This window comes from Eriocheir sinensis, chromosome 36 (genome assembly GCF_024679095.1).
Source record: "Eriocheir sinensis breed Jianghai 21 chromosome 36, ASM2467909v1, whole genome shotgun sequence".
Lineage (NCBI taxonomy): Eukaryota > Metazoa > Arthropoda > Malacostraca > Decapoda > Varunidae > Eriocheir > Eriocheir sinensis.
Genome location: NC_066544.1, coordinates 2,201,068 through 2,228,196, shown reverse-complemented (window position 1 = coordinate 2,228,196; position 27,129 = coordinate 2,201,068). Strand labels below are relative to the sequence as shown.

Below are 27,129 nucleotides of genomic sequence, written 5' to 3'. Positions count from 1 at the left end.
AAACAACATACAACACAGAGAAAGTCACAATGATGGAGAGAAAACTTAGCAAAATATAAACCATAATGTTTGAAATCCACACAGATTTATCTAGTCCCTACTACAAAGGCCAAAACACAGGGCCTTCAGAAGGAGCATAATGGTGCTGTAAGATGCAAAGCTCTGAAAGAAACAGTCACAGAAAAAAATATAAAACTTATTAGAAAACGTGAAAACAAGTTAGTGCCTGGAGTGCAATAAAACAAAACGGTGGCAAATTATAACAAGCATTCGTAGCACACTGCAATACAAGTGAGTGGCTGTAAGAATCTAAATCTGACCAGCACAATGTAGCCAGTAAGCCACAAGACTAGCTGCTTTGGGAAGATGCAGCACCTACCAATCAGCACACATGGCCACATCAAACTTCCCTTGATGTGGAGATACCTCCTCTGCGACCCCCCATCGGAGGACTCTGGAAATATATTTCATTTTTGCTCTGCCACTTCCATTGCGGCCCTGACACCCAGGAATTCTCTGCCAGCCTTCTACGGGCCTTCTGAATGCAGGTGTGCAGGCTTTTCCTCTCTTGATTTTTCCAACACTGAGCTTTTATACACGTGAAGTCATGCCATTGTTCAAATAAAAAAAGAGAATACAAGCTATTGCTCTCATAAAAGTGGAAAAGGAAATGAATAGAAATTAAATATTTGAGGTGATTTAACATGTCATAGTTGAGGACACCCATGTTGCAGGAAAAGAGAACAAAGGAGGACAGTCTGTTCCAGAGTTTACCAGTATGTATGGAGATGATACTGATCAACAACAACAAAATAAAAAAGATTCTTAAATTTTCCTGTGAGGCCCTGAAAGTTTGTAGCCATGGTTGAGCATCTAAATCTGTATATTAGCTACTGGCATCTTCTGAACAATAACACCTTTCAAAGAAATATGACATGCTGTAGAGAAGTGCTCAGTAATACTGCCACTGAACATAGTCTCAACAAAATAAAATCATGAGCAGTGTAAGGTAAGCTAGGTGTTAATGAGACACTTGTTTGATAAGAATTTCACTGCATTCATGTGTAATAGAACTGTCTGGAGATGGTGAGATATGGGCATTAAAATGACCAGTCATTACTGCAGTCAGAAATAAGGTGCCAAAATACTAAGTAAGTAAATGGAAACACATAGTCCCAAACTGAGCACTTAATCAAGATGTACACCAATTAGCAGTAAATGTTACCTTCTAAGAAGAAAGAGGAACAGCAAGAATGGCTTCACTTACCGAGCAAAAGTTTCTACTGGAAGGCTGTTCTTCTGTAAGGACACTTTAACATTGGAGACAGAGAGAGCATTTCCATCAGTTAGCACCATTCTGGCAGGCACCCCACTGGCAGCAACCTGCACATGCACATAAATCACTGACTGTTCCCTTACACAGACAACATTTAGGGAGCATTTTTTCTAATACATGAAGTTGTGATGTCTTGATTTATAAAAGATAACAGCACAAAGGGGACATCAGAACAAAACTGACAATGAATAGCATGGAAAAGTTAATATTTGCAAGTAGTTTTGCAGATGACACTGTCTAGTTGGCCAAAAAGGAGAGTGAGCTGCAAGTAGTAGATGAGTTTAATAGGAGCTGCAGGAAAAGCATAGTCAATAAAAAGTCAATATGGCATATACCAGGGGGCATGCCACCTCACTCATCATACAAAGCCAACCCCAGTGGTCCCTTCAAGCAAGTCTCCATGCAAGACCCCTTCCCATCTTAAGTACCTGATGGCAGGATCCATCAACTTGCTCAAGCTAACAGCCTTGTGGGCAGGCATCCCCTTGACACCTCCTCCACCTGAGATTGTCTCTTTCAGAAACAAACTAGTAAGCAGAGTCGACTTCTGGGCAATGTGGCACATGCCTGGAAAGCCAGAGTTGGCATTCAGAGACTATACTGGTAACAGGCCTCAATTCAGTCTCACAGAGAAATCGCTGATTTGACACAAAGTCATTCCAGCAATATCCCATAGTTCTCTGCAGGCACTATTAACAAAGGCATCATTTTGCCTTTTCAAATCACTATTTAGTGTCCATGTCACAAAGACAAGGAGTAAGACAGGGAGCAGAAGTGACTTGAACATCTGGATCTTTGTTCTTCTGCACAGTTATCAACAATGCCATACAGTCATACTGAATGAATTCATAACAACATGGGTCAAGCCAGTCTACTGCAAGACTTCTTGACACACTGTAAATAAATTATTTCTCTTGATTGTGGAGCACAAGAGAGTGAGTCGAAATAGCTGCCATTGCAGGTGGAGGTGAGGGAGGGACAATGACAGAACAACATTGCCATGTGTTATGGAATTTATACAATTTATTGCTATTATCCTAAAATGCAACACATTCATAGCACAGGTGCCTTATTTAACACATTAACTGCGTTTGAACTTCCTGCCGCCTCCTCCCTGTCGCGTTTGGTTCAACTTGGCGCAGCCACAATACCACGCAAGCCACCGACTTGAGAGGAGGTGTGTAGCTTCACTCTGGTTATGAGCTGCCACTGAGACAATAAAAATAGTGCTCCACCTGTGGTACACTACCCGGTAGACTTGTTCTTCATTCATCACATTGCGTAGTGCGCCACCAGTGGAGCACACTCCTTTTGCTCCATCCGTGGCACAAGCCACCATACACACATTGTTCTTTCAAAAGCATGCATCTTCAATTGTACTACATGTGGAGCACACTACTTGTTGATTCATTACAAGATACAGCCTAACTTATGAGATCTTGTGACACTTTATTCTTACTATTACTTTATCCTACAAAATCTTCTTTCTTCTTTCTTTCCTTCCGTCATCCCTCTTTATACCTTTCCTTTGGTGTCATGCTAATCTTTCTTCATCTATCTCTCTTTTACATTTCTCTTTTTCCTTTTTTTCTGTCGTACTGACTTTTTTTTTTTTTTTTTTTTACGTCGTTGCCTGTTGCGCCGGTAGGCATCTTCCTGGTGGGGCCTGATGGTCGGCCCAAGGCTTCTTCCAGGTGGGGCCTGATGGTCAGCCCAGCCCGTTCTGGCGCAGGCGAGTGTTTATAGTGGCGCCATCCTGCATTGGCTCATGCTGCCCCCCGGAACTCGTTCTTGATTCGCTTGGATGGCTCCCTCTAGAGTCCGGGTTGATGGGTGGTCTTCAGGACAGCATGTGGGGCCACTCGGCGGTGACTAAAAAATCTGAGTGGTAGCGTGGGGATTTGAACCCGCGTCGTCCATCACGCGGTGAATGTGGGCCCAGTACGCTACCAGTTCAGCCACCACCTACCCTAAACTTACTGACTGACTAATTTCTTAATGACTAATGACTTGAGTGATTAACTTACTGTCTTGCCTGAATAAATAGTTAGCTTTCTGACTGACTGACTCACTCACTTATTTACTAACTGATTTTTTTTTTTTTTTTTTTTTTTTTTTTGCAGCTAGCTATTAGTTTCTGGCTCCCGTGGATGGATGATGTGGGGTCTAAGGCTTCTTTCGGGTCCTGTCCTGATGCCCAGCCCGTTCTGGGGGCAGGGGTAGTGTTTATAGCTGGACAGTATGTGGGGGTTTTTAAGCCACTGGTCTGCTGAAAAAAAATTGGTGTGTGCAGGGGGGATTGAACTCGCGTCCTCCTGAACACGAGGCCGTTACTTTGACGACTCAGCCACCGCCACAGACTGACTAAATAAATGACTGATTAACTTCCCAGTGAAAAGACTCAATAAATTTTAGACTGAATTCTACACCTTTTCACCTTCAAATTAAATAAAATGACCTTCAAATTAAAAAAGTTGACTTTCAAATTAAAATACTTGACTTTCAAATTTAAAAAGTTGACTTTCATATTTAAAAAAAATAATTTCAGATTAAAAAACTGTAATTAAACTGAAAACACCCCTTTTCCTCTCCCCCTCCCCAATTCAATAGTCCTCCCTCCCCCACTTCAATAACCCCCTACTACACCCCTTTTCCTCTCACCCTCCCCCCTTTCAACCCCCTCTCATTACACCCCTTTTCCTCTCCCCCTCCCCAATTCAATAGTCCTCCCTCCCCCACTTCAATAACCCCCTACTACACCCCTTTTCCTCTCACCCTCCCCCCTTCAATAGTCCTCCCTCCCCCCTTTCAACCCCCCCTCATTACACCCCTTTTCCTCTCCCTCTCCCCCCTTCAATAGTCCTCCCTCCCCCCTTCAATAACCCCCTACTACACCCCTTTTCCTCTCCCCCTCCCCCCTTCAATAGTCCCCCCTCCCCCCCTTCAATAACTCCTACTACACTCCTTTTCCTTCCCCCCTCCCCCTTCAACAATCCATTTCCTCTCAGCCCTCATTAACTCTTATCTCCGTCACCAGGGGGGGCTGTGGGGGGGGGGGGCGTAGACCTGTAAGGGGAGGGGGGGTGTAGATTTTTAGGGGGAAGAGATGGTAGTTGAGGAGTGCATGGGGTTGGTGGAAGGGGTTTAGTTTGGGGCTGCATGTGGTAGGGGTTAGCCAAGCAAAGTCAAATTTTGTCAAGCAAAGTCAAATTTAGTCAAGCGAAGTCAAATTTTGTCGAGCGAAGTCAAATTTTGTCAAGCGAAGTCAAATTTTGTCAAGCAAAGTCAAATTTAGTCAAAAGTCAAATTTTGTCAAGCGAAGTCAAATTTTGTCAAGCAAAGTCAAATTTAGTCGAGTGATGTCAAGGAGTCACCCCAAATTTAGTCAAGCGAAGTCAAATTTAGTCAAGCGGAGTCAAATATGCTCAAGTGGAGTCAAATATAGTCAACATACCTGTCAAGCTACTGTGGTGTCTTGCCATAAGATTTTGCGATAGAGACCATAAGTTTGTGTATAAAAAACGTAAGATTTGACAGGTATGGTTCTGACGGACTCAAGCAGGTATGATAGTCAAGCGAAGTCAAATATAGTCAAGCGAAGTCAAATTTAGTCAAGCGGAGTCAAATATAGTCAAGCGGAGTCAAATATAGTCAAGTGGAGTCAAATATAGTCAAGCAGAGTCAAATATAGTCAAGCGAAGTCAAATTTAATCAAGCGGCGTCAAATTTAGTCAAGCGAAGTCAAATTTAGTCAAGCAGATTCAAATTTAGTCAAGCGGAGTCAAATTTAGTCAAGCGGAGTCAAATATAGTCAAGCGGAGTCAAATATAGTCAAGTGGAGTCAAATATAGTCAAGCAGAGTCATATATAGTCAAGCGAAGTCAAATTTAATCAAGCGAAGTCAAATTTAGTCAAGCGGAGTCAAATTTAGTCAAGCGGAGTCATTTTTAGTCAAGCGGAGTCATATTTAGTCAAGCGGAGTCAAATTTAGTCAAGCGGAGTCAAATTTAGTCAAGCGAAGTCAAATATAGTCAAGCGGAGTCAAATTTAGTCAAGCGGAGTCAAATGTAGTCAAGCAGAGTCAAATATAGTCAAGCGAACTCAAATTTAATCAAGCAGAGTCAAATATAGTCAAGCGGAGTCAAATATAGTCAAGTGGAGTCAAATATAGTCAAGCAGAGTCAAATATAGTCAAGCGAAGTCAAATTTAATCAAGTGGCATCAAATTTAGTCAAGTGAAGTCAAATTTAGTCAAGCAGAGTCAAATTTAGTCAAGCGGAGTCAAATTTAGTCAAGCGGAGTCAAATATAGTCAAGCGAAGTCAAATTAAGTCAAGCGGAGTCAAATATAGTCAAGCGAATTCAAATTTAGTCAAGTGATGTCAAGGAGTCACCCCAAATTTAGTCAAGCGAAGTCAAATTTTGTCAAGCAAAGTCAAATTTTATCAAGAACAGTCAAATTTAGTCAAGCGAAGTCAAATTTTGCCAAGCGAAGTTAAATTTAGTCAAGCAAAGTCAAAATTTATCAAGAAGTCAAATTTAGTCAAGCGAAGTCAAATTTAGTAAAAAAAAGGCGGAGTGGGAAGGGGTTGCTGGGGGAAGAGGGGGGGGAATTATTGAAGGGGGGAAGGGGGGAGGAAAAGCGGTGTGGGAGGGGGTTGTTGAATGGTGGGGACTATTGAAGGGGAGGACAGAGGAAAGGGGGTGAAGTGGGGGGTTGTTAAAGGGGAGGAGGGAGGTCTTTTGAAGGGGGGAGGGGGGAGGAAAAGGGTTGTGCTGGAGGGGGGAGGGGTGAAAATTATTAAAGGGGGGAGGGGAGAGGGAAAAGGGTGTAGTGAGGGGTTGCTGAAGGAGAGGGGAAGGACTATTGAAGGGGGATGGGGGAGGAAAAGGGGTGTGGGAAGGGGTTGTTGAAGGGAAGGGAGGGAGAACTATTGAAGGGGGGAGGGAGGAGGAAAAGGGGTGTAGTGAAGGGTTGTTGAAGGGGAGAGGGAGGACTATTGAAGGGGGGAGAAAAAGGGGTGTAGTAGGGGGTTATTGAATTGAATTTGAAAGTCAAGTATTTTAATTTCAGTCAACTTTTTTCATTTGAAGGTCAATTTTTTTTAATATGAAAGTCAACTTTTTTAAATTTGAAAGTCAACTTTTTTTAATTTGAAGTTTATTTTTTTTATTTGAAGGTGAAAAGGTGTAGATGTAGGCTGACACTTACTAACTGACTGACTGACTAACTGAAGAAAAAGCTGCTGAGTGACAAACATTTTAACTTTATATTTGAGTGACTGACTAGCTGACAGATTGACTGACAAACTGATTGACTGACTGAATAACTGATTGACTCACTAAAGGTATATATAGCTGAACAATAAGATAACTATTTTTTTAGGTTATTCTCTAACTCACTAAATGACTTATTGACCGGATGACTGACTGAGTATCAGAAAGTCTATCTAAATAAGCGAAAAGAAAAGATCCTGACTGAACCATTGATTAAGCAATTGAATGAATGCTTAAGTGACTGACTGACTGACTGACTGACCGACTGACTGACTGGCTAACTGACTGACCGACCGACTAACTGCCTGGTTTGGTGTGGTCTTTGGTGGTACAGAACCTATTTAGTATACTTTATCCTACTAAAATGGTTTTGAAAAAAAATATATTACTATTAAGAGGCCAAATTTAGCTGAATACTGGAAAGTTTTCACATAGGATAAATATATTTTTTTTTTTTTTTTTTTTTTTTTTTTTTTTTTTTTTGCTAAAACTGAAAAACACTAAATGTTTTGTTGGTCGAAGCAGAAGTGTCTCCATCTCTCCCTGTTCTTGCACTCCCTCTCAGCACACTCAATCTTGCTGCTTCCAACTCTCTCGCTCCAATACTCACTCACCCTATTGATCCACTTCACAGGTGGTCTTCCCCTGACACCCCCTCCCTCATACACTCTCTTCACGAATTCATTCTCCCACATTCTCATCACGTGTCCAAACTATCTCAGCATACCACGCTTCACCCACTCCACCACTCCACAATCCACTCCTTTCGCTGTCACACCCATACCAAAACTCTCATACACACTTTTATTGCTTTCTCCATCCCATCCTGAAACACAACATGCACCTCTTACATAACTCATTTCCACTGCACGTATTCTCGATTACTGTGCTGCATTCCATGTCCACATCTCTGATGCATACAACAGAGTTGGCAGGATAATACTGTTCTTTATTCCCCTCTTTATCTCCTCTCCAGTGCACCTACTACCTGTCTGCCCTTCACTGCTCTTTCCCTCACCTCACCTTCCATGCTTACATAAAACTGTCCCTAAATATTTAAACTCAGTCACCTCCTCCATTCTCTCCTCCCCCAACCTATAGTATTACCAATATAAATGCTTGGTGCTTGAACACATGGAAGTGATATGAGACTCACTACATACTTTTGGGCCCATGCCAAGTCTTTCAGTCCCAAATATATGATGATGCCGATGCCTGTGCAGAATAAAGGATCTTCAAGTCGCTTGTGCTCTATGTTTTACTCTAGAGCTGTTAAACATGGACACTAAACAGTTACTTGTACAGGTAAATTGATACCTTTGGTAATAAATGTCTGGACAGAATCATAGGTTATTTCTTGAGTGACTTTGCATTAAATTGATAATCACTCTGTGAAACTGAGGCAAGACCTATTACCTGCATACCTTACTATCATTTCCGATTGAGGCAAAAAATTGGTGTCCTTCAACGCCTCAAAAACTCTATTGATCCACCTATCAACTCAACACAATCTTCCAAACACCTATCCCCTAATCTTCAACAACACTAAGCTGTCACCTTTTTCTGCAATAAACATCCTCGGTCTGTCCATAACAAAATCTCAACTGGAAACTTCATATCTCCTCTCTCACTAAATCAGCTTCCTCGAGGTTGGGCGTTCTGTATCGTCTCTGCCACTTCTTTTCCCCCTCACACATGCTATCCATATACAGGGATTTGTCTGCCCTCATATGGAGTATGCATCTCATGTGTAGGGGGGCTCCACACACACAGCTCTCTTGGACAGAGTGGAGTCTAAGGCTCTCTGTCTTGTCAACTCCTCTCCTCTTACTGACAGTCTTCTACCTCTTAAATTCCACCACTATGTTGACTCTCTTTCTATCTTCTATCAACATTTTCATGCTGACTGCTCTTCTGAACTTGCTAACTGCATGCCTCCCCACCTTCTGCGGCCCCGCTGCACTCGACTTTCTACTCAGGCTCACCCCTCTTCTTCTGCTGCGTCTTATTTCCCGTTTCTATACGGGGTCAACGTTCTCCATCTCCTCTTCAGTCTGCCTCTACTTCGTCTACCCTGCACCTCCATGTCCATTACTCTTCTTCCAACATATTCCTCGTCCCTTCTCATCACGTGACCAAACCACTGGAGTCTTCTCTCTTGAGCCTTTTTTGATATTTCAGTCACTTTTATTGTTCCTCTGATTCTTTCATTCCTAAAGCTCACCCCTATACTGTCCTTATCCTTTATACAAGAGTTAACCACCTCCTTCAGTCTTTCATCCCTTTCACTGGTAAACTCTGGAACAATCTCCCTTCATCTGTATTTCCTCCTGCCTACGACTTAAACTCTTTCAAGAGGAGAGTATTGAGACACCTCTCCTCCCGAAATTGACCTCACTTTTGGCCACTCCTCTGAACTCTTTTTTTTATAGGGGCAGTGATTAGCGGGCTTTCTATTCTCATAATTATTTTTTTTTTCACCTCTGAGCTGCTTCCTTTACTGTAAAAAAAATATAAATAGTCCATCAACAATTCTGGCCATATGAGTACATGGCATGCAACCCAAAGTTGACCCTGCTCACTAGGTTCTTTCTGTAGGAGACAATCTTGAGTGAAGGAAGCCCCAAGGATAACTACAAAGCTTGTGGCTTTTGTATGTCAGGATTCTATTATGAGGTACTTAGGATGGAAAGGGGGCCTGCATGGAGACTATTTATAGTCGGTTCACCCGAGTCTGAAGTGAGCATGATCGCGGAAATGCCAGCCTCCAAAGACACGTACTGTATGCTTGCTTACACATAGTAAACAGTCGTCAGTGTCAATAACATGCAGGCAGCAATAACAAATACCGTCAATTATAGTAGATTTTGAGTTAGATAAATATTAGTAATGTCTCAAATAGCTGTTTTATTAATATAAAGCCTGTTAATTTTCTCAGTGGTGGACAGCTTCAATGCTGTTTGATAATCAAAATCAGCAATCTTGTAAATTAACAAAGCAGCTGTTTATGACATTACCAATATTTTTAGCTCATATTCGATTATAATTGACGGTGTTTGTTATTGCTGCCTGCATATTATTGACACTGACGACTGCTTACTATGCGTAGGCTAGCATACAGTAGCCACGAAATCAGACACGCCATGTGGCTGCAGGTTGCTGTTGTGCGATAATGCTCACTTCAGACTCGGTTGAATCGACTATACAGTACCCTCTAGGGTACTGTATAGTCGAATTAACTCCCTTGTTATCTCAAAATACGTACCTTGTTAATAGGCAGAAAATGGGAAGTAAGAACAGATCGTTTTTAAGCCCCAGTTGAAGGCGGCAGCCTTACAATTGGCTGGCAGTTCTGAATACACGCTTGTGATCCACGTGGTGTCGTCTGCTAAAGTAAGGGCAGTCGCTCGCGGTCACCCGTGGGACAGTTGGACAAACCTATATTTTTTTATAGTTTTCTGTGTGTTATGAAATAATCTGCTAACTCTTTCTGTTAAAAATCATGAAATCACTAATATCATGACTGACTTTTCAATGCCTATTGAACGTAAACCACTGCCGCCGCTGCAAAATAGCTCACAGAGAGGTTCAACTTGCTTACCGTTTCCATATTTCCCTCACCGCTCACAAAGATCACAAGCGTACAGACTAGAACAAAACCAGACAAATTAATACTCTTAATGCTGTGTATTCCCACAGCGTGCATGCGTGGTAGACAGCAGAATGACTAATTTCATCAGGTAGATATTTCTCGCAACACCGGCCAGTCTAGTGGACCTTCTTCTTTTGATCTGTAACGCTTTGTATCGCTTCTTAGGTCCTCCTCCTCCACACTTTTATACTTCACTGTGGCCGTGGCTGGGTACTGGGCTCACTGGGCTTGCGATGGTAGTGGCGATGTCCCCACGCGGTCTTTTCGGCTTTTTCAGTCACCACAGTGGCTTAAAACTACCCCACCCAGAAGACCACCCACGGACTCGGGAACCGACCAAGCATCGAAAGCGAATCAGAGCGAGCGGAGCGAGGGGGGAATGTGAAGATGGCCCCAAGATGGCGCCACTATAACGCCTGCCTGCGCTGGGACCGGGCTGGGCCCCCACCTGGCCCCACTTGGGGGGGCCCACCAGGCCCGGCCACCAGAAGATAAAGATGCCTAACCAGCAGGCAGCAGAAAAAAAAAAAAAAAAACATGCACTTAGGTCGCTTTTGTTTGTTTTGATCGTTACCAATGGCGGCGATTGCTGCTTTAGTATTTCCAAGTGAAACTGGCCGATTGGGTAGTGACGGCTGTGGGGTTGGCCTAGTCCCGCACTTACCACACACTCTTAACATCTCTCGCTTCGTCTGCAGCCGCCACTACCCCATCGGCCAGTTTCACGTGAAATACTAAGCGGCGATCGCCGCCATTGGTAACGATCAAAACAAAGTGACTGTGAAAGCGGCCCTTAGTTACTTAACAGTGCACACTTGTACACTTCACCCTGAACTTAGGTGTTTTTCTGTCCTTTTCTTTCCCTGATTTTGCTTTTCTATGCCCTTTTTGGCTATTTTTCACTATTACTTTTTACCGTCGCTGCCATGGTGGGTCCAAAGAAGAAGAAAAAGAAGAAGAAGAAAAGGAAAACAACACCAGATCTATAATTTTCATAGACTTGAGAAAAAAGTTTTTGGACTGTGGTTCCACAGCACGGGGTGTTCTCTTATCTTGTCAATCAAGTAGTAAGCAAAGCAGCTCTGCCAGTCCATTTTACGAGTCTCTTGGTGGGCCATCTTCCACTGCTCCTCACTCCTCAGCCACTGCCATCGTCTGTTTGTTTACATGCAGCCGTTCGGTACCCACGTACCCACGCTCGTACTCACAACTGTTTTCCATTCATAAGGACAACCAACAACTTGCTCCTGGATGGGCATATGGGCAACGGCGGTTGTCCATAGCCCCAATGGTTGGACACCGCCTTTTAAGGCAGCACGCATGACGCCGACAGTAGGTAGACGCGACCCGTACATGTCAGAGCACCGCGAAACTCGTGGCGGTAAAGCGCAAAAGTCGTGATGGTAAGAATTTAGTACTAAGCGCTAAACTCGAGGATCGCGAAACTCGGATAGCGCAACACTCGAGAGGGTATTGTAGTAGGGATCCCCAGGGTTTGAGTCACAGGGTGGGTGATGCATCACCACTGAATGCCCCTATTGACTGATGATTGGCAGATGGTGGCCAACCAAAGCTTTTTGCAATACATACTTTCTCAATTTTTTTCAAAATAATAAAAATAAATTAAATGCAGACAAGAGCTAGTGCAAGGAAGAAATAAGGCTATAACTACACGCAGGATGACAAAGATGATGGTGATAACAGTAAACCTTTTTTACATTTCATGTAGATCATCATGCCCTGAAAATCATTAAGATGTTCATATAAAAAAAATTCAATGACAGGACAAATAAAGAAAATAATCTTCATGATTGAATAAACAAGAAATATTTTCCCATGCTGCATAATAATAATGCAGATGCAGCAATAAATAAATCAATAAGTATTCATACAGTACCCTCTTGAGTTTCGCGCTCGCTTCGTTCCGAAGGTCTAGCGCTAAACTCGAGGATCGCAAAACTCGAGGTATTGAAAGCACTGAAAAAGTGCTTATCTGTTCCGACCCATGGAGTTTTTTTTTTCCTTTTTTTACATTTGGGCTATGGCGCCAGTAGACTATCCATCTGGGCCTGATGGTCGGCCCCGAGCCCGTCATGGCGCAGGCAACTGTTTATTATAATTGGCTTATGCTGCGCCCCAGAGCTCATTCGCTTCGGCATTTGTTTACTCAAGTCAGACTCGCTGCTCAAGTGAGGTGAGCAGCGAGTCTGACTTGAGTAAACAAATGCCGAAGCGAATGAACTCCGTCACGGCTCGGCTTATGTTCGGAGGCGATTTTCATCCTATGTATATTTTTACCTCGGGACGTACCACACACCATCAGAAGCAGAAAAGCATGCAGATTTAGGATCTGTGCTTATAAAAGTGATGCGACGAAAACCAGCTGAGTACTAAGGAGTTGAAGGGAAATAAGTGCAAGAAAATGTTTACTCCATAGTTCACTTAACTCTGATTTTCGTATGTGTAATTTTACATTATTGTTACAATTTTATGCTAGTGTGATGCAGAATTTTCTCAGGAAGATGATGGTGGTCTCATGTTTTCGTAAAAATTAATGTTGGGGTCAGGAAACAGGGTGGGAGTGAGGTGTCTGAAGCCGTCGGTTTGGACAGACAACGAGGATGGGGCGTGGCCAAGGGTGAAGGCTATAGGAGTTGCCAATGAGTGATTTCCTCCCGCCTGTATGATGATACCTTCACTATACTTGCCTTGACCACTTGGACAATAGCAAATTTTTTATTGCTGCCTTTGTGCTGGCTATTTGGTCAGAAGACAGGCCAGCTAGGAGGAGGCAAAGGTTCTGGACATGCCAACAATTATATTTCAAGCTTCAAAATTATTATTAAAAGCTACAGATCATTACGTGTGGAATGGCAGGACAACCACACTCACAGACAACACAGCATACACTTTACAAGGGAGAAGTGGGAAAACCCACTCCAAAGCAGGCTCTGAGGTCTGCTCTGGCAGACAGCTTGATGAACAATGAAAACAACAACTGATTAAATTCTCAACCATCTGCTTGCCTATTGAAGTCGCGTCCTGTTCACATTTTCATTTTGGTGTGGGAGACTGCCATGAAGGGAAATGAAATAGTTCGCAAATGACCCCTGAATGTTCTCTACAGCAGAAGAATACATACATTTGCCCCCAATCTCCCCGTCACAGCAGTGGGTTTGTTAACATCTGGGTGGAGTGGTGTGCGTTGTTGCCCCACTTCCAGTTTTCAACTTCACTTCTTCATCTTTCCCTCCACTCCTCAGTCCTGAAGGCAACACTGCCGTCTCATCTATCTCTAAGGCTGAACTCTTCTCTCAAACTTTTTCTAAAAACTCCACTCTGGACGATTCTGGGCATATTCCTCCTACTCATCCCCCCTCTGACTCTTTTAAGCCTGTTATAAAGATTCTTCAAAATGATGTTTTCTATGCCCTCTCTGGCCTCAATCCTCAGAAAGCTTATGGACCTGATGGAGTGCCTCCTTTTGTCCTTAGAAACTGTGCCTCCATGCTGTCACCCTGCCTGGTCAAACTCTTTCACCTCTGCCTGTCATCATCTACCTTTCCTTCCTGCTGGAAGTATGCCTTCATACAGCCTGTGCCTAAGAAGGGTGACCGTTCCAATCCCTCAAACTACCGTCCTATAGCTTTACTTTCTTGTCTATCTAAAGCTTTTCAATCAATCCTTAACCGGAAGATTCAAAAGCACCTTTCCACTTCTGACCTTCTATCTGATCGCCAGTATGGGTTCCGCAAGGGGCGTTCTACTGGTTATCTCCTTGCCTTCCTAACTGACTCTTGGTCATCCTCTCTTAGCCGTTTCGGTGAAACCTTTGCTATTGCGCTGGACACATCAAAAGCTTTTGATAGGGTCTGGCACAAATCTTTGCTTTCCAAACTACCCTCCTACAGTTTCTATCCTTCTCTGTACCTTTATCTTCAGTTTCCTTTCTGACCGTTCTATTTCTGCTGTGGTAGACAGTCACTGTTCTTCCCCTAAATCTATTAACAGTGGTGTCCCACAGGGTTCTGTCCTATCTCCCACTCTCTTTCTGTTGTTCATTGATGATCTTGTTTCCAAAACGAAGTGTCCTATCCATTCTTACGCCGATGACTCCACTCTGCATTACTCAACTTCTTTTAATAGAAGACCCACCCTACAGGAACTTAACGATTCAAGGCTGGAGGCAACAGAACGCTTAGCCTCAGACCTTACTATTATTTCCGATTGGGGCAAGAGGAACGTGATGTCCTCAACGCCTCAAAAACACAGTTTCTCCACCTATCTACTCGACACAATCTTCCAAATAACTATCCACTATTCTTTGACAACACTCAGCTATCACCTTCCTCAACACTAAACATCCTCGGTCTATCCTTAACTCAAAATCTCAACTGGAAACTTCATATCTCATCTCTTACTAAATCAGCTTCCTCGAGGCTGGGCGTTCTGTACTGTCTCCGCCAGTTCTTCTTCCCCGCACAGTTGCTATCCATTTACAGGGGCCTTGTCTGCCCTCGTATGGAGTGTGTATCTCATGTGTGGGGGGTGTCCAGTCACACAGCTCTCCTTGACAGAGTGGAGTCAAAGGCTCTTCATCTCATCAGCTCTCCTCCTCATACTGACAGTCTTTTACCTCTCAAATTTCGCCGCCATGTTGCCTCTCTTTCTATCTTCTATCGATATTTTCATGCTGACTGCTCTTCTGAACTTGCTAACTGCATGCCTCCCCTCCTCCCGCGGCCCCGCTGCACACGACTTTCTACTCATGCTCATCCCTATACTGTCCAAACCCCTTATGCAAGAGTCAACCAGCATCTTCACTCCTTCATCCCTCATGCTAGTAAACTCTGGAACAATCTTCCTTCATCTGTATTTCCTCCTGCCTACGACTTGAACTCTTTCAAGAGGAGGGTATCAGGACACCTCTCCTCCCGAAATTGACCTCTCGTTTTGGACACTCCTTTGACCTCTGTTCGGGAGCAGTGAGTAGCAGGGGGGTATTATTTTTATTTATGCCCTTGAACTGTCTCCTTAGCTGTAAAAAAAAAAAAAAAATCAACGTTGATTTCAGATTCACAAAGTTTTCGTTTTGTTATAGTTAAGAGGCCGCTGATTGGACGGGAACCGGCGATGACGTCATCGGACTCGACGAGTCACAAGCATGTTTTCAGAACTGTCAACCAATCGTCAGGCAGCCAGCCGCCTTCAGCTGCAGCTTCAAAACGACCCGTTCTCTCTTCAAATTTTCTTCCTTTTTACACAGTACGTATTTAATGATATAATTTAAGGGAGTAAAGTGGGGAAAAAAAAGTCAGCTTCTCCACAGGCCGGAACCAAAAAGTGCGTTTTCAGTGTTTTCAATACCCCGAGTTTCGCGATCCGCAAGTTTAGCGCTATACCTGCGGAACGAAGCAAGCGCAAAACTCGGGAGGGTACTGTATACATTTAGACCAAACTTTGAAGGGAATTTTGGGGGGTCATCTTAAACACCATTCATTTCATATGCTGGCAAATATGGTACTGACTTGTATCCAGGTTCCATTAATCTATTAATCTTTCAGATACATTCTTTTAGCTTCTGCTTACCAGCATTCCAGCTAAACAGGTCATGCCACCACCCAGCTCTAACACAGACTTCTCTGAAAATGTCTTCAAGTTGCTAAGGCAGTAGTATGTAAGAATCTCCTCTGAAGGCCAGATACCTGAGGTTGAGCAGAGAAATATGTTGGTAAGAAATCTTAAAATATTAAAAAATACAACTGAACTACCTGACTGTTTTGAACAAAAACTACAGAAAACATTATGATCTAAGACATACTAAACAATAATTACACAAATCTACTCCTATTCATAGTTTACTTTCTATCACAAGAATATAAATTAGTAATAGGAGCAACACTTACTACTTATATATAAAGTTCAAGCCTGTAATACTGAAGAATTATTTAAGAAAATATTATATGTGCAGTTATACTGGTCAAAATCTTGGGAGAAAATTTTATTAATTAATAGGAAACAGTATTACTTGAAAACCTGATACTACCTGTAAAAAAGATCATTTATTCCCCTGAAATTATTCATGCTTTAGGGAATATTACTAGGACAGTAAAACTTGGTGCCATTACAGTGTCACAAGACAAGAAATACCACAGCATCAAAGAAAACAAACATCATATGGACACATACACTGAAAACTCAGTTTTCTGAACTTCAATTTCTCATATTTTTCATGAGCTTTTTTTCCCCTTTCCATGTGCTTGCTTGAATAGTTCATATTTCACTAGACTGTGAAAACAACTACGACCATTATATTAGTCTTAAATTTCAATCGCAGCAGGTAAGTGAAGTAGTGTGAAGCTTAAGCTATTAAAAGGCATTTCTAGAATATAGGAAAGTACATCTTTATGGATATAACACAAAGGTGCAGTAAATGATCAATCTAAATAATTTTTCCTCAGCATTATGCTTATGAAAATCAAAGTTTCCTTTATGATAATGCCCAACAAACACTTTCAGATGATACATGATCTTGTTCATTTTAATGAAAACAAAACTATTATTATAAAGTAATTCTGCCTGATTTGCAAAACAAAATTATCACATCAAAAAACAAAGAGAATATGGTCATAGTACACTTATTTGACCTGGAAGCTATGCCTCCCTTCCACAGCCAAGGTAGCTGACTGGTTCATAATTATACAGTGCTCATGTTGCTATCCATTAATTTACACCATGTGTGTTCACAGTTTATAATCAGGCCTGTTTTTCTGTATAATAATATATAAATTAGGAACATTTTTTTTTATGATTTTGAGGCATTAGCACTTTAAAGTCTATAAAAAAAGTTGGACATGCATCACAAATGGTTGCAGTCAAGGACAACACAATTTTCAATTGAAACTTATTATTCATTTCTTTGTTTTGCAGTGTTGACTTCAATTCCAACCTCTCTACATAAAAAAGTTTGGAGTTAAGGTTGGTGCTTTCATTGAGTGAGGGTGAGGGTGGAAGTGGGGCTTCTGGGACTGAGTAGTATACTCCAATCAATCACTTACCTAAGCTATAGACGAGGGGCATGGCTTCTCAACCAATATAGTGTACTGTAACTATGGTATCCTTTTGATGAGGAAATCTTATTAGGTTAATATGACTTGTTATGAATAAAGATAACTTGTGCAGAGGTGAGACAATATAAACCGAGAGGACAGAGACCCTTTATGCATGACTGCTTCACCTATAAGCAAAATAAAAACATACTTAGACACTATAATCCTCACCAACTGCTATAGCACATTGAGAACCTCATTACATCAAGCTGATATTTGTAATTATGTACTTAATTGGGATTTTCTGGATTGCTATACTCAAACTATCTAAATATACATAAGTAAGCACTCAAAATTATCCAGTGCACTTGTCATAAACCCATGACACTGAACATTATGGTTACACTAAAGACTAAACCCTGTAATATGTTATTTTTTTCCACTGCAAGCTCTAGGGTGAATGATATAAACTTATGATCTGAGTAGCAATGAGTCCCAGGTTTGAACTATGAACTTCCTTGGAGCATGTTGACTGAGTCTTCCTCAGAGAGAGAATCCTCTGATGAACTCTTTCTTGAAATGTTAGAGGAAATATACTACAACTTCTACACACTATCTTTCCCTACATCACTCATACCACCCTTTTTGGAGCATATGCGTTTAGATAAAAGATCTACTGTACAGGTGAATATGGATTTCAGATGGCTTAAAAGCAAAAACTATGCAGCTCTACTTTGATTAGTGTTACTTCAGCCCATGCAGTTCCTGGCCATGGCTCAAATACCTAAGTAAATTACCAAAAGTCACAAGCTGTTGCTTTGCACCCAGTTCCCCTTTCACTACACAAACTTTAACAAGAGTCTTCTTGCTTGACTTATATAAAAACTAAATAAACTTCGGTGATTCAATATGTCTTGCAAATACTACATTATCTGATTTAAATAATATATCATGAGTTTCCCTTTTCTATCACTTCCATAGTTCCATTCACTGATCGGCAACTTTTCCTCCCTTTGAGTAATTTTTGGTGGAGCTCACTATAGTCGGTTTCATTCCATCTGTCCACTCACGAACATAGATGTGGCACCGACTGTGTGAAGATCAACTTTTTATTTTTGTAATATATTTGAATTTTTGTATATACAAAGAACCCTCAAGCCCTCTCATATAAAACACAAATATGCTGATTTGCATCAATAATATGAGGCATCCTGAGGTAAAGGGGCGACATCACCAAAACCTAGTTGTAAATCACATTCAAAGTTTAGCTATGTGTACTGCACTTTCCTCTTGACTTACCAAGTTATTACTTATATTCATTTTAATTGTATGGCCTAGCTGTATAATAAAAACTTTTTTTTTTTTGTATTGAAAAATAAATCAACTTTATTGCTAAATTTTTATACCCCAATTTGGAAATTGGTTATGATAACTGGAATATCCATAATGTATGTGAATTTTCAAAATATATGTTGTTCACCTAAGCTGCAGTATGAACCATTTCATTTTAAACCAAAATGCTGATTTTTTTATGAATTTTTATAATAATAAAGTGAGGAGTCCTGAGGACAATGTTTACTTTCCAGGCTTTAACTCAAACACTCCGCTTGGTGGGCAGCGCGGCCTGTGATTGGCAGAGCAACAGGTAGGGCGGGAATATCAGCTCTTCATTGATTCTCATGCTGCTGGTGATGTCGCCTCTTTACCTCCAACAACCACTACATGATACAGGTAACGCTCGATTTACACGAGTTTGGTTTACGCGTTTTTGAAATAACGCAGGGTCCAAAATCCAAATAAATGTTTAATTTACACGTTTTTTCACTTATACAGGTAACTCTCGATTTACGCGAGTTTAGTTTACACATTTTTTAAATAACGCGGGGTCCAAAATCCAAATAAATGTTTAATTTACACGTTTCACTTATACGCGATATTTTATGGAGTGGCCACCAGATGTCTCACACAACTGGACTCACACGGTGCCGCGGCCACACAGCTGAGCTCAGTTCTTCCCGCGCGCCACTTGAACAACAATACAGTACCAACGTTGCCACGCTACTCAACAACAACAACACCCTCGCTGCTGTGCTACCACGAGGAGTCAGAGTGATACAGTGGGTAATAAAGGTACAAACCTACCTCTTGTTTGATTTACATTGTTTTTGATTTACGCGACCTCTTCAAGGACACAATACTTGCGTAAATCGAGAGTTACCTGTACGCGATATTTTATGGAGTGGCCACCAGATGTCTCACGCAACTGGACTCACACAGCGCCGCGGCCACACAGCTGAGCTCAGTTCTTCCCATGTGCCACTTGAACAACAATACAGTACCCACGTTGCCACGCTACTCAACAATAGGGGTGGGCAGGTACCGGTACTAGTACCGGTACCAGACTGCTCGGTACCGGTACCAATACTAGCCAGTCGCTCATGGTGTCCCTCATTTCTTCCTCACACGAGTGAGGCAGAGACAGAGTGCCTGAGTGGATATCTCTGTGATATGGATATTCTCTCTCTCTCTCTCTCTCTCTCTCTCTCTCTCTCTCTCTCTCTCTCTCCACTGAATGAAGTGAATATTTATTTTTCGATAGAAACCTACCTGTTTGATTTACATTGTTTTTGGTTTACGCGACCTCTTCAAGGACACAATACTCGTGTAAATCAAGTTACCTGTAATAAGAAATTCTTGTTTGCAATTATTGCTAGCACACCCTCGATTCTCCTGTTATAAGGGTCAGTATACCTTGCACTGTTTTTTGAAATCATAGAAAATGAGTGTGCCAATCGCATGGTACACTTAACTAAAAATGCCAGATTTAACGGTATCGCCTCTTTACCTCCGGACGCCTCATATGCCATACAAGAACACGAAAGACAAACTTGTATCAAACAGTATAGTTAGATCATACTCGAATGCTTATAGCCTCTCAAACACCTATAACTCATCTCATTGCAGGAACACAGAATGACATCTGGCTCTGCAAGTGCCTATACATAAGGAATTTTGATAATTTATTGCATGTAAATAACATGGGTAATATTCAAAATAGCCTAGCATCACATTCAACAGTTATTATCTATTATTTCATGTTATTTTCAGTATTAATCATTATTTACATGCAGAAAATTATTGAAATACCCTTTATTTGGACTTGCAGAGCCAGCTGTCTTTTAATGTATTTGATATGAGATGAATTAAAGGTATTTGAAAAGCCATAGATTGTTCATGTATGATCTGACTATACTGTTTGATACAAGCTTGCTTTTCTTGTGCTTGTATGGTATATTATTGATGCCAATTGGCATGTTTGGGATTTATGACTGATTATATATATATATATATATATATATATATATATATATATATATATATATATATATATATATATATATATATATATATATATATATATATATATATATATATATTCAAATATATTAATGTAAAATTATCTTGAATGCCTGTCACAACAGTTGGTTTTCAAGTACTTCAAAAACTAGAAATGCATACGTTTCACGTCTATCAATATTCCCATTTTGTTGATGGACAGATGAAATTAAACCTATTGTAGTACTCAGAAATATGGTGTCTTCTTCCTCTCAAGTAGTTTAACAAAATTATTTCACAATTCATTTCTAAACCAAACCATTTCAGTGCACACCATAAAATTAATATGAAATTTATTTTCTTGCACTTCTGCATTTTTTTACTTTAAAATATCCTCAACAAATGTATGTGTATCACACTGCATAAACGTGCTTCATCAACTCTTCTGCAATGAGTAAAATGCCACACTACAATTTTCACCTTAAAACCCAGTTCTATAGGCTACCTCTTCCTTACCCCTAGTGCCAAGTTTTCAGTGTGCCAAGTGTGCATTATAATGTTAGCAACTACATAAAGCTGAACATGGAAAAAGAGAAAAATGAGCATCATTACAAAACAAGATTCCCAACTTACAAACGTTGCCCGTATTGTTGAAGCCCGTAAGTTGACTGGGGCTGAAGTCCCGACGTAATAGCCTAGAGACATGCACAGGGACGAGTTAGCATGCTTGCAGCAATCCATTATGAGGGAGAAGGTTGCATTTGCTTAGGCTCAAGCCATAACTTCCAAATATGCCTATTAGTTCATCTAGTAATGAGTTAGAATGCTGAACTGAAATCAAGGGTAACTGAAGAGTGGTCTGAAATGTTTCAAGCTGTAACTTGAGGTAGTCCACGTACAACTTGGAATGAGTATAACAACAACCAAAGTGACTCTGACAGTAGCTATTGTGACTTTTTAAGTATATAATCAAACATGTCTGAAAAGTATACTTTGGAATATCTTACATGCTTCGAAAAACAATAAAGTCTATACAAGATCTAATACATCAAGATATGTTCTAATGTATATTTGTATAGATTACTTGTGCATTATTACAATAATGTGCTTTAGGTTATAGAATGAAGCAGGAACTAGTCAGCAGTGAAAAAGATATATGCCAGACATAATTATAGGTAAAAATAGCAATCCTATAAAAATATTAATATAGAAGATGGCATCAACATTTATGGTACATTTCTTTATTAATACCTTCAAGACTGCCCTACAGGTTATATGCATTAGACATTATTACTGAAGTACTGCAATAAATCTGCAGTTGATGAAGTAGAAGATAACTGTTCACAAGCGCAATGCAAAATTATTAAATTTGGCAATAATGCAATTATCACAGTTAGCTGTGGCAACAAACTAAAGCCCATTGAGAACCTCCTTACCTCACAATAACTCTGAGATCTGAGCTGATGCACCTAACCGAGTAAAAGTCTTGTCCTAGTGTTTCATAGGACAAAAGGCCAAAGGACTGAAACTTTCGTGTGGAAACACTGTCAGGTGAGGCATCCCTTGTACTGGACCGCTGCAAGGCCTGCAAGTGTTTCATAAGCACATCTTACAAATAGGGGTATGAACATAAAGATTTTGTTTCTGAAAATACAAACAATTAATCAAGTAATTATTAAAAACATAAGCTACACATAAAAATTAGGAATATACCAAGGATCTGCAGAATTATCATAAGGATGATACAAAGTTGGAGTGGAACTGGGGGACAGCATCATAAAGAGATGGCTTCAGATGAATGACAAGGGATAAGAATTGGAAGAACTTTCCCAGGAAATGGAATTATACATTACCATTATCTTAAAGCAAAAAGATTATCACAACTATACATGTAACATAACATAAAGAAAATGGTGGAGGATTAGTGGTTAGTGGGCCTGCTTTGTTTTTTTTAATTATGGGTTTGAATTAATCTAGCCTCTGAGCAGGGTGTTCTCTTTTTAACCTGCTAACCTCAACAGTCTCTGCAACAGAAGTGACAAGGAGGCTCTGAATATATCTGTAGAGCACTGGGTCAGATCTCAGAAAAATGTAGGAAACAGTGTAGGGATCAAAACAAGTATGAAAATAGCACTAAAATGAGTGCAAATCCACGAGTACAGTAGTGGTGTAGTCCAAAGCGTCGTGTTCAAAAACAGGTTGGGTTACAGGGGGGAAAAAGAGGTTATACGTATATTCATCTGTTTTTCAGTGACCATAGAAAGGGTTGAGGGGTGCAAAGTCTAATGTAGGAAAGATGAAGAACACTCCTTTTCAGTGTTGGCAGTGATGATGCATAACACACTTTAGGGCAAGCAGCAGTTTTACAAGTTTAATAAGAGGTTTGGTTAATAGAAAACAATAACAGTTCATTTCTTTAAGTAGGTCATAAAGCCACTGTGGCTTCATAGTAACCTCCTTAAGGAATGTTATTTAATCTTATGCAGTGGAAAGAAAGTGACAAGTTTTGTCAGATATCTTATATTAGCATGAAATGGCTATGCATAATGCAGCTTCTTCCACTGCTAAGTACAAGGAGAAAACTTTTCAAAGATAATGAACAAAAAGTGGAAACAAAAAGGCAAGCCATGGGTCCATGGCCTGTGGGGTGAGAGCTCTGAAGCTTTTTCTTCCCTTCTTTTTGTTTAATGTCCTTATTTTCCCTTACGCAAATAAGTTTTTAGTCTGAAATGTTGAACCGAAGACTAGATTACATATAACCAGTCAATCAATATGGGCATATGATGAGGGGCCATGCCAGTTCACCCATACTACGACACTTATCCTAGGGGTCCCTCAGAGCAAGTCTCTATGCAGGCAAAAAATAATAAATAAATAAATAAATAAATATAATTTTATAATTTTTATTTAAATAAAATAAATATGATTTAAATCAAATAAATCAGTTTTTTTTTTATTTTAATAAAAAATCATGCTTTTTCCAACCTGGTTGCTTGCAATCATGCAAAAGAGTAATAAAAAAGCAATGGGTTGACCACTTGGAAAATGAAAAGATAAAAAATGACAGCCAATTTGGTTTTCAGCAAGTAACATGTAACAAACTTGGTCTGTTTTTACTCAAGAGTAATCGACACAGAGCAGGAGAAAGATGGATGGGCTGATTGCGTATATCTAAATTTTAAAAAAACATCTGACAAAGTACGACATAATAGAACACTATGGAAATTGGAACACGAAAAGCGAACACTGGTGAGGACCAAAGTCAGAGTGGTTAAACAGCAATGAGTGGAGTGCCACAGGGCTTGGTGCTGGCGCCAATAATGTTCTTAAAATACATTAGTGAAAGGCCAGAAAAGTGTCAATTTCTATAAGTTTGTTAGCAGATGATGCCAAGCCCTGAGAAGGATAAAGGGAAAAGAAGATTGTGAAGGGCATCAAAATTATTTAAATGAGATAGGCCTATATGAATGGAGTAAGCAGTGGGAGATGGAATCCAACACCAAGAAATGCCATAAAATGAGAATGGGAAAGAGTAAGAACAGACCCAAGAGTAATGGTAACATACAAGATGGGTGAGATGGAAATAGATGCAGTAAACAGTGAAAGGGACCTTGGAGTAATTGTTCAAGATACATTGACCCCTGACACTTACATAAATAGAATATTTGGAGACACATATACTCTGTTGCAAAACATTAGAATGGCATTCCATTATTTGGATAAAGATACAATGAAAAAAATCATCAAAACAGCAGTAATAAAACTAAGACTAGACTATCATCACCTCAGTACGCCTGTTCACCAAGCCTGTTGAAGAAGTAGCTGGGGTTTACAAGGACTGTTTTGTGATCCCAGTTATTGTTTTGCACCTTGAATGGGGAAGCTGACCCATGAAAACACAGTTAGTCTTCTCTGGGGAATTGAAAGGTTGTAATAAGAGTTCAGTAAGTTTTAGAATATGGACCCCAGACTCAACTCAGCCAGTTTAAAAATATAGATCCATGTTTAAGAATATGGATCCCAGACTCCTCATCTGAGACACTGCTTATTTCTGGACAAATTATGATACTTTTTATTATGGAAACTGTATTTTTTTCCAAAAATCACAAAATGATTGACTTTTCAGTAACTGCCACCACCACAGTGTGTCCTACATAATATGTAAGTTTCGTTATTGAATGTGACACGGACTTATTAGTAAGAATTAAGAAATTTAAACTAACCTTACCAAACAACGTACCTAATGGAGAGGCTTCGCCCCTCGCGACCCCCTCAACGGAGGGTCGTCGCCCCCCTCGACCCCCTTCCATTTTCCAAAAATCATTTGTTACTGCATTGCATTCAGGGACCAAAAAGGAATCCACATTGTACGTATTAACTTCGCAATTGATGGCTACCCTCTCGTGAATATTATCCAGAATATGGACCCGACTCCTCACCTCAGCCAGGATTCTCCAGCGCCGACGAGCCACAGTCCCCCGGCCATCAGCCTCCTCAGAGCTTTCCGTGTTGGCCCCCGTCATGCCCACCGTTCAGCAGCGGGCTTGAAGCACTCACAGATTAGGGAAAAGAATAGGTCTAACTAGCCAAATACCGACAGACAAAATTAAAAGAGCAACGAAAAGGGGTGGAAAAGAAGACGTGGGGGACGGTCGTGTGGATGATTGGACGTGGACGGACTATCTCCTGTCTTTATTTTTGATGTAAGTATATTCATATTCACCTACTTTCGGTTTTATTCGGTTACACTTCTTATCTTTATTAAGTATGTGTTGGTATTTATAAGTGACGGCAGACTGTTCTTCAAGGGATCAGTAACCTTTGCAGAGTAAGATGGTACCCTCGTGTAAACAAATATGACGCAATGAGATGCTTCTTCTTCTTCTTCTTTTGACTTTTGAGCTGTCGGTCTACCTATAGCAGCCTAGCTGCTTCGTTGAACTTATTTCAGAACGCACACTTCGTTACTTCACTTCACACATTAATATACTTTACTTTGCACTAAGCTCTATTTTTTTAACACTTCGTTTCCAACTTTTTTCTTTTCTTTTCCTTTGTTTCCTTCACAATTTAGCTTTGGACTTTTCTTTTTGCATTTACCTTTTCTGGATCTGGATATATGATGCGCAGAGCACCCGTGCAGGTGCATAACACTAGCTAGGGGTGGGCAGGTACCGGTACCAGTACCGGTACTAACGGTACCAGCTAAACGGTACGGTACCGGTACCAGATTGCTCGGTACCGGTACCAGACTGCTCGGATTTATTTATTGGATTTATTGATAATTCTTCATGCCCGATTTTTGTTTAGGTTGCTACTAAATATTGTTATTGTTATTAGACTATGATCGAGTACATCCATAATAACTATACATGCTATTTTTTTTCGAAAAAATAAATATTCACTTCATTCAGAGAGAGAGAGAGAGAGAGAGAGAGAGAGAGAGAGAGAGAGAGAGAGAGAGATCACCACTCAGTGAGTGGATATCTCGGTTATATGGGTACTCGATCATAGTCTAATAACAATAACAATATTTATTAGCAACCTAAAAAAGAAAAAGAATCGGACATGAAGAATTATCCAGTAACCCCAATAAATAAATAAAATAATAAAATAATGGAAACGGGAGCTGTGATGGAAACGGAAAGCAGGACAAAATGGTGGGAACTTGGGGGGACGGTCAGCGAGGCAGTGACTCGATCAGCGTCTACACACAGGGCCCATACCGCGTGATACCACATGGAGGCGGGCGAGCGCCGAGCGTTACTAAGATCCAGACGGTACCGGTACTAGCGGCAATGCGCAGTGCCGAGTGATCATGACGCTTCCCGGCACCCGAGTGATCATGAGGCTTCGCGGTACTAGGTACCGTATATATATATATATATATATATATATATATATATATATGTATATATATATATATATATATATATATATATATATATATATATATGGTTAAGATTCGTTTTAGGTCCGTGCCAGTATCTCATTACCTACCTTGATTGATATTGATTGATAGTTTATTGTTGCAAGTAAAACAACAAAGGAGAAGGGAGGAGCATGCCATCCCAACCCCCAGGCAGTACAGAGTGTGATTATACAACTAAGGATACATATATGTAGAAGTAGCACCAGGAAACTAAAAAGATACAATGCACCAGGTGAATGGGGGGGCTGATATACAAGATGGGCATATACCATACCATATTATATATATATATATATATATATATATATATATATATATATATATATATATATATATTTCTTGTTTAATATTCACATAATATTTGCTATAGTCCGGCAAATCTTAAGTGGCGGCTCTGACGTAGACAGCCCGCTAGACCCTATTGCCAAAGTAAGTATAGAGAAGGTATCGTCATACAGGCGGGAGGAAATCACTCGTTGGCAACTCCTATAGCCTTCACGCTTGGCCCCGCCCCATCCTCGTTGTCTGCCCAAACCGACGACTTCACA

General features: G+C 40.6%; 1 protein-coding gene across 2 annotated transcripts; it reads right to left on the bottom strand.

Moving 5' to 3' along the window:
* Positions 1-231: 231 nt before the first annotated feature.
* LOC127007618 (calmodulin-lysine N-methyltransferase-like) lies at positions 232-25,477 on the bottom strand. Of its 2 annotated transcripts, XM_050878759.1 has the most exons (6): positions 25,089-25,476; positions 22,086-22,234; positions 21,283-21,344; positions 15,854-15,969; positions 1,268-1,383; positions 232-454 (listed from the first exon to the last, which is right to left on the bottom strand). In XM_050878759.1, exons 1-6 carry the CDS (start codon positions 25,170-25,172, stop codon positions 376-378), a joined length of 606 nt encoding a protein of 201 aa, XP_050734716.1. In that variant the 5' UTR covers positions 25,173-25,476; the 3' UTR covers positions 232-375. The 2 variants fall into 2 exon arrangements, with proteins under 2 accessions (XP_050734716.1, XP_050734717.1); XM_050878760.1 differs by lacking the exons at positions 232-454; positions 1,268-1,383 and adding an exon at positions 1,402-3,208 and having other exon boundaries at positions 25,089-25,477.
* Positions 25,478-27,129: the final 1,652 nt, after the last annotated feature.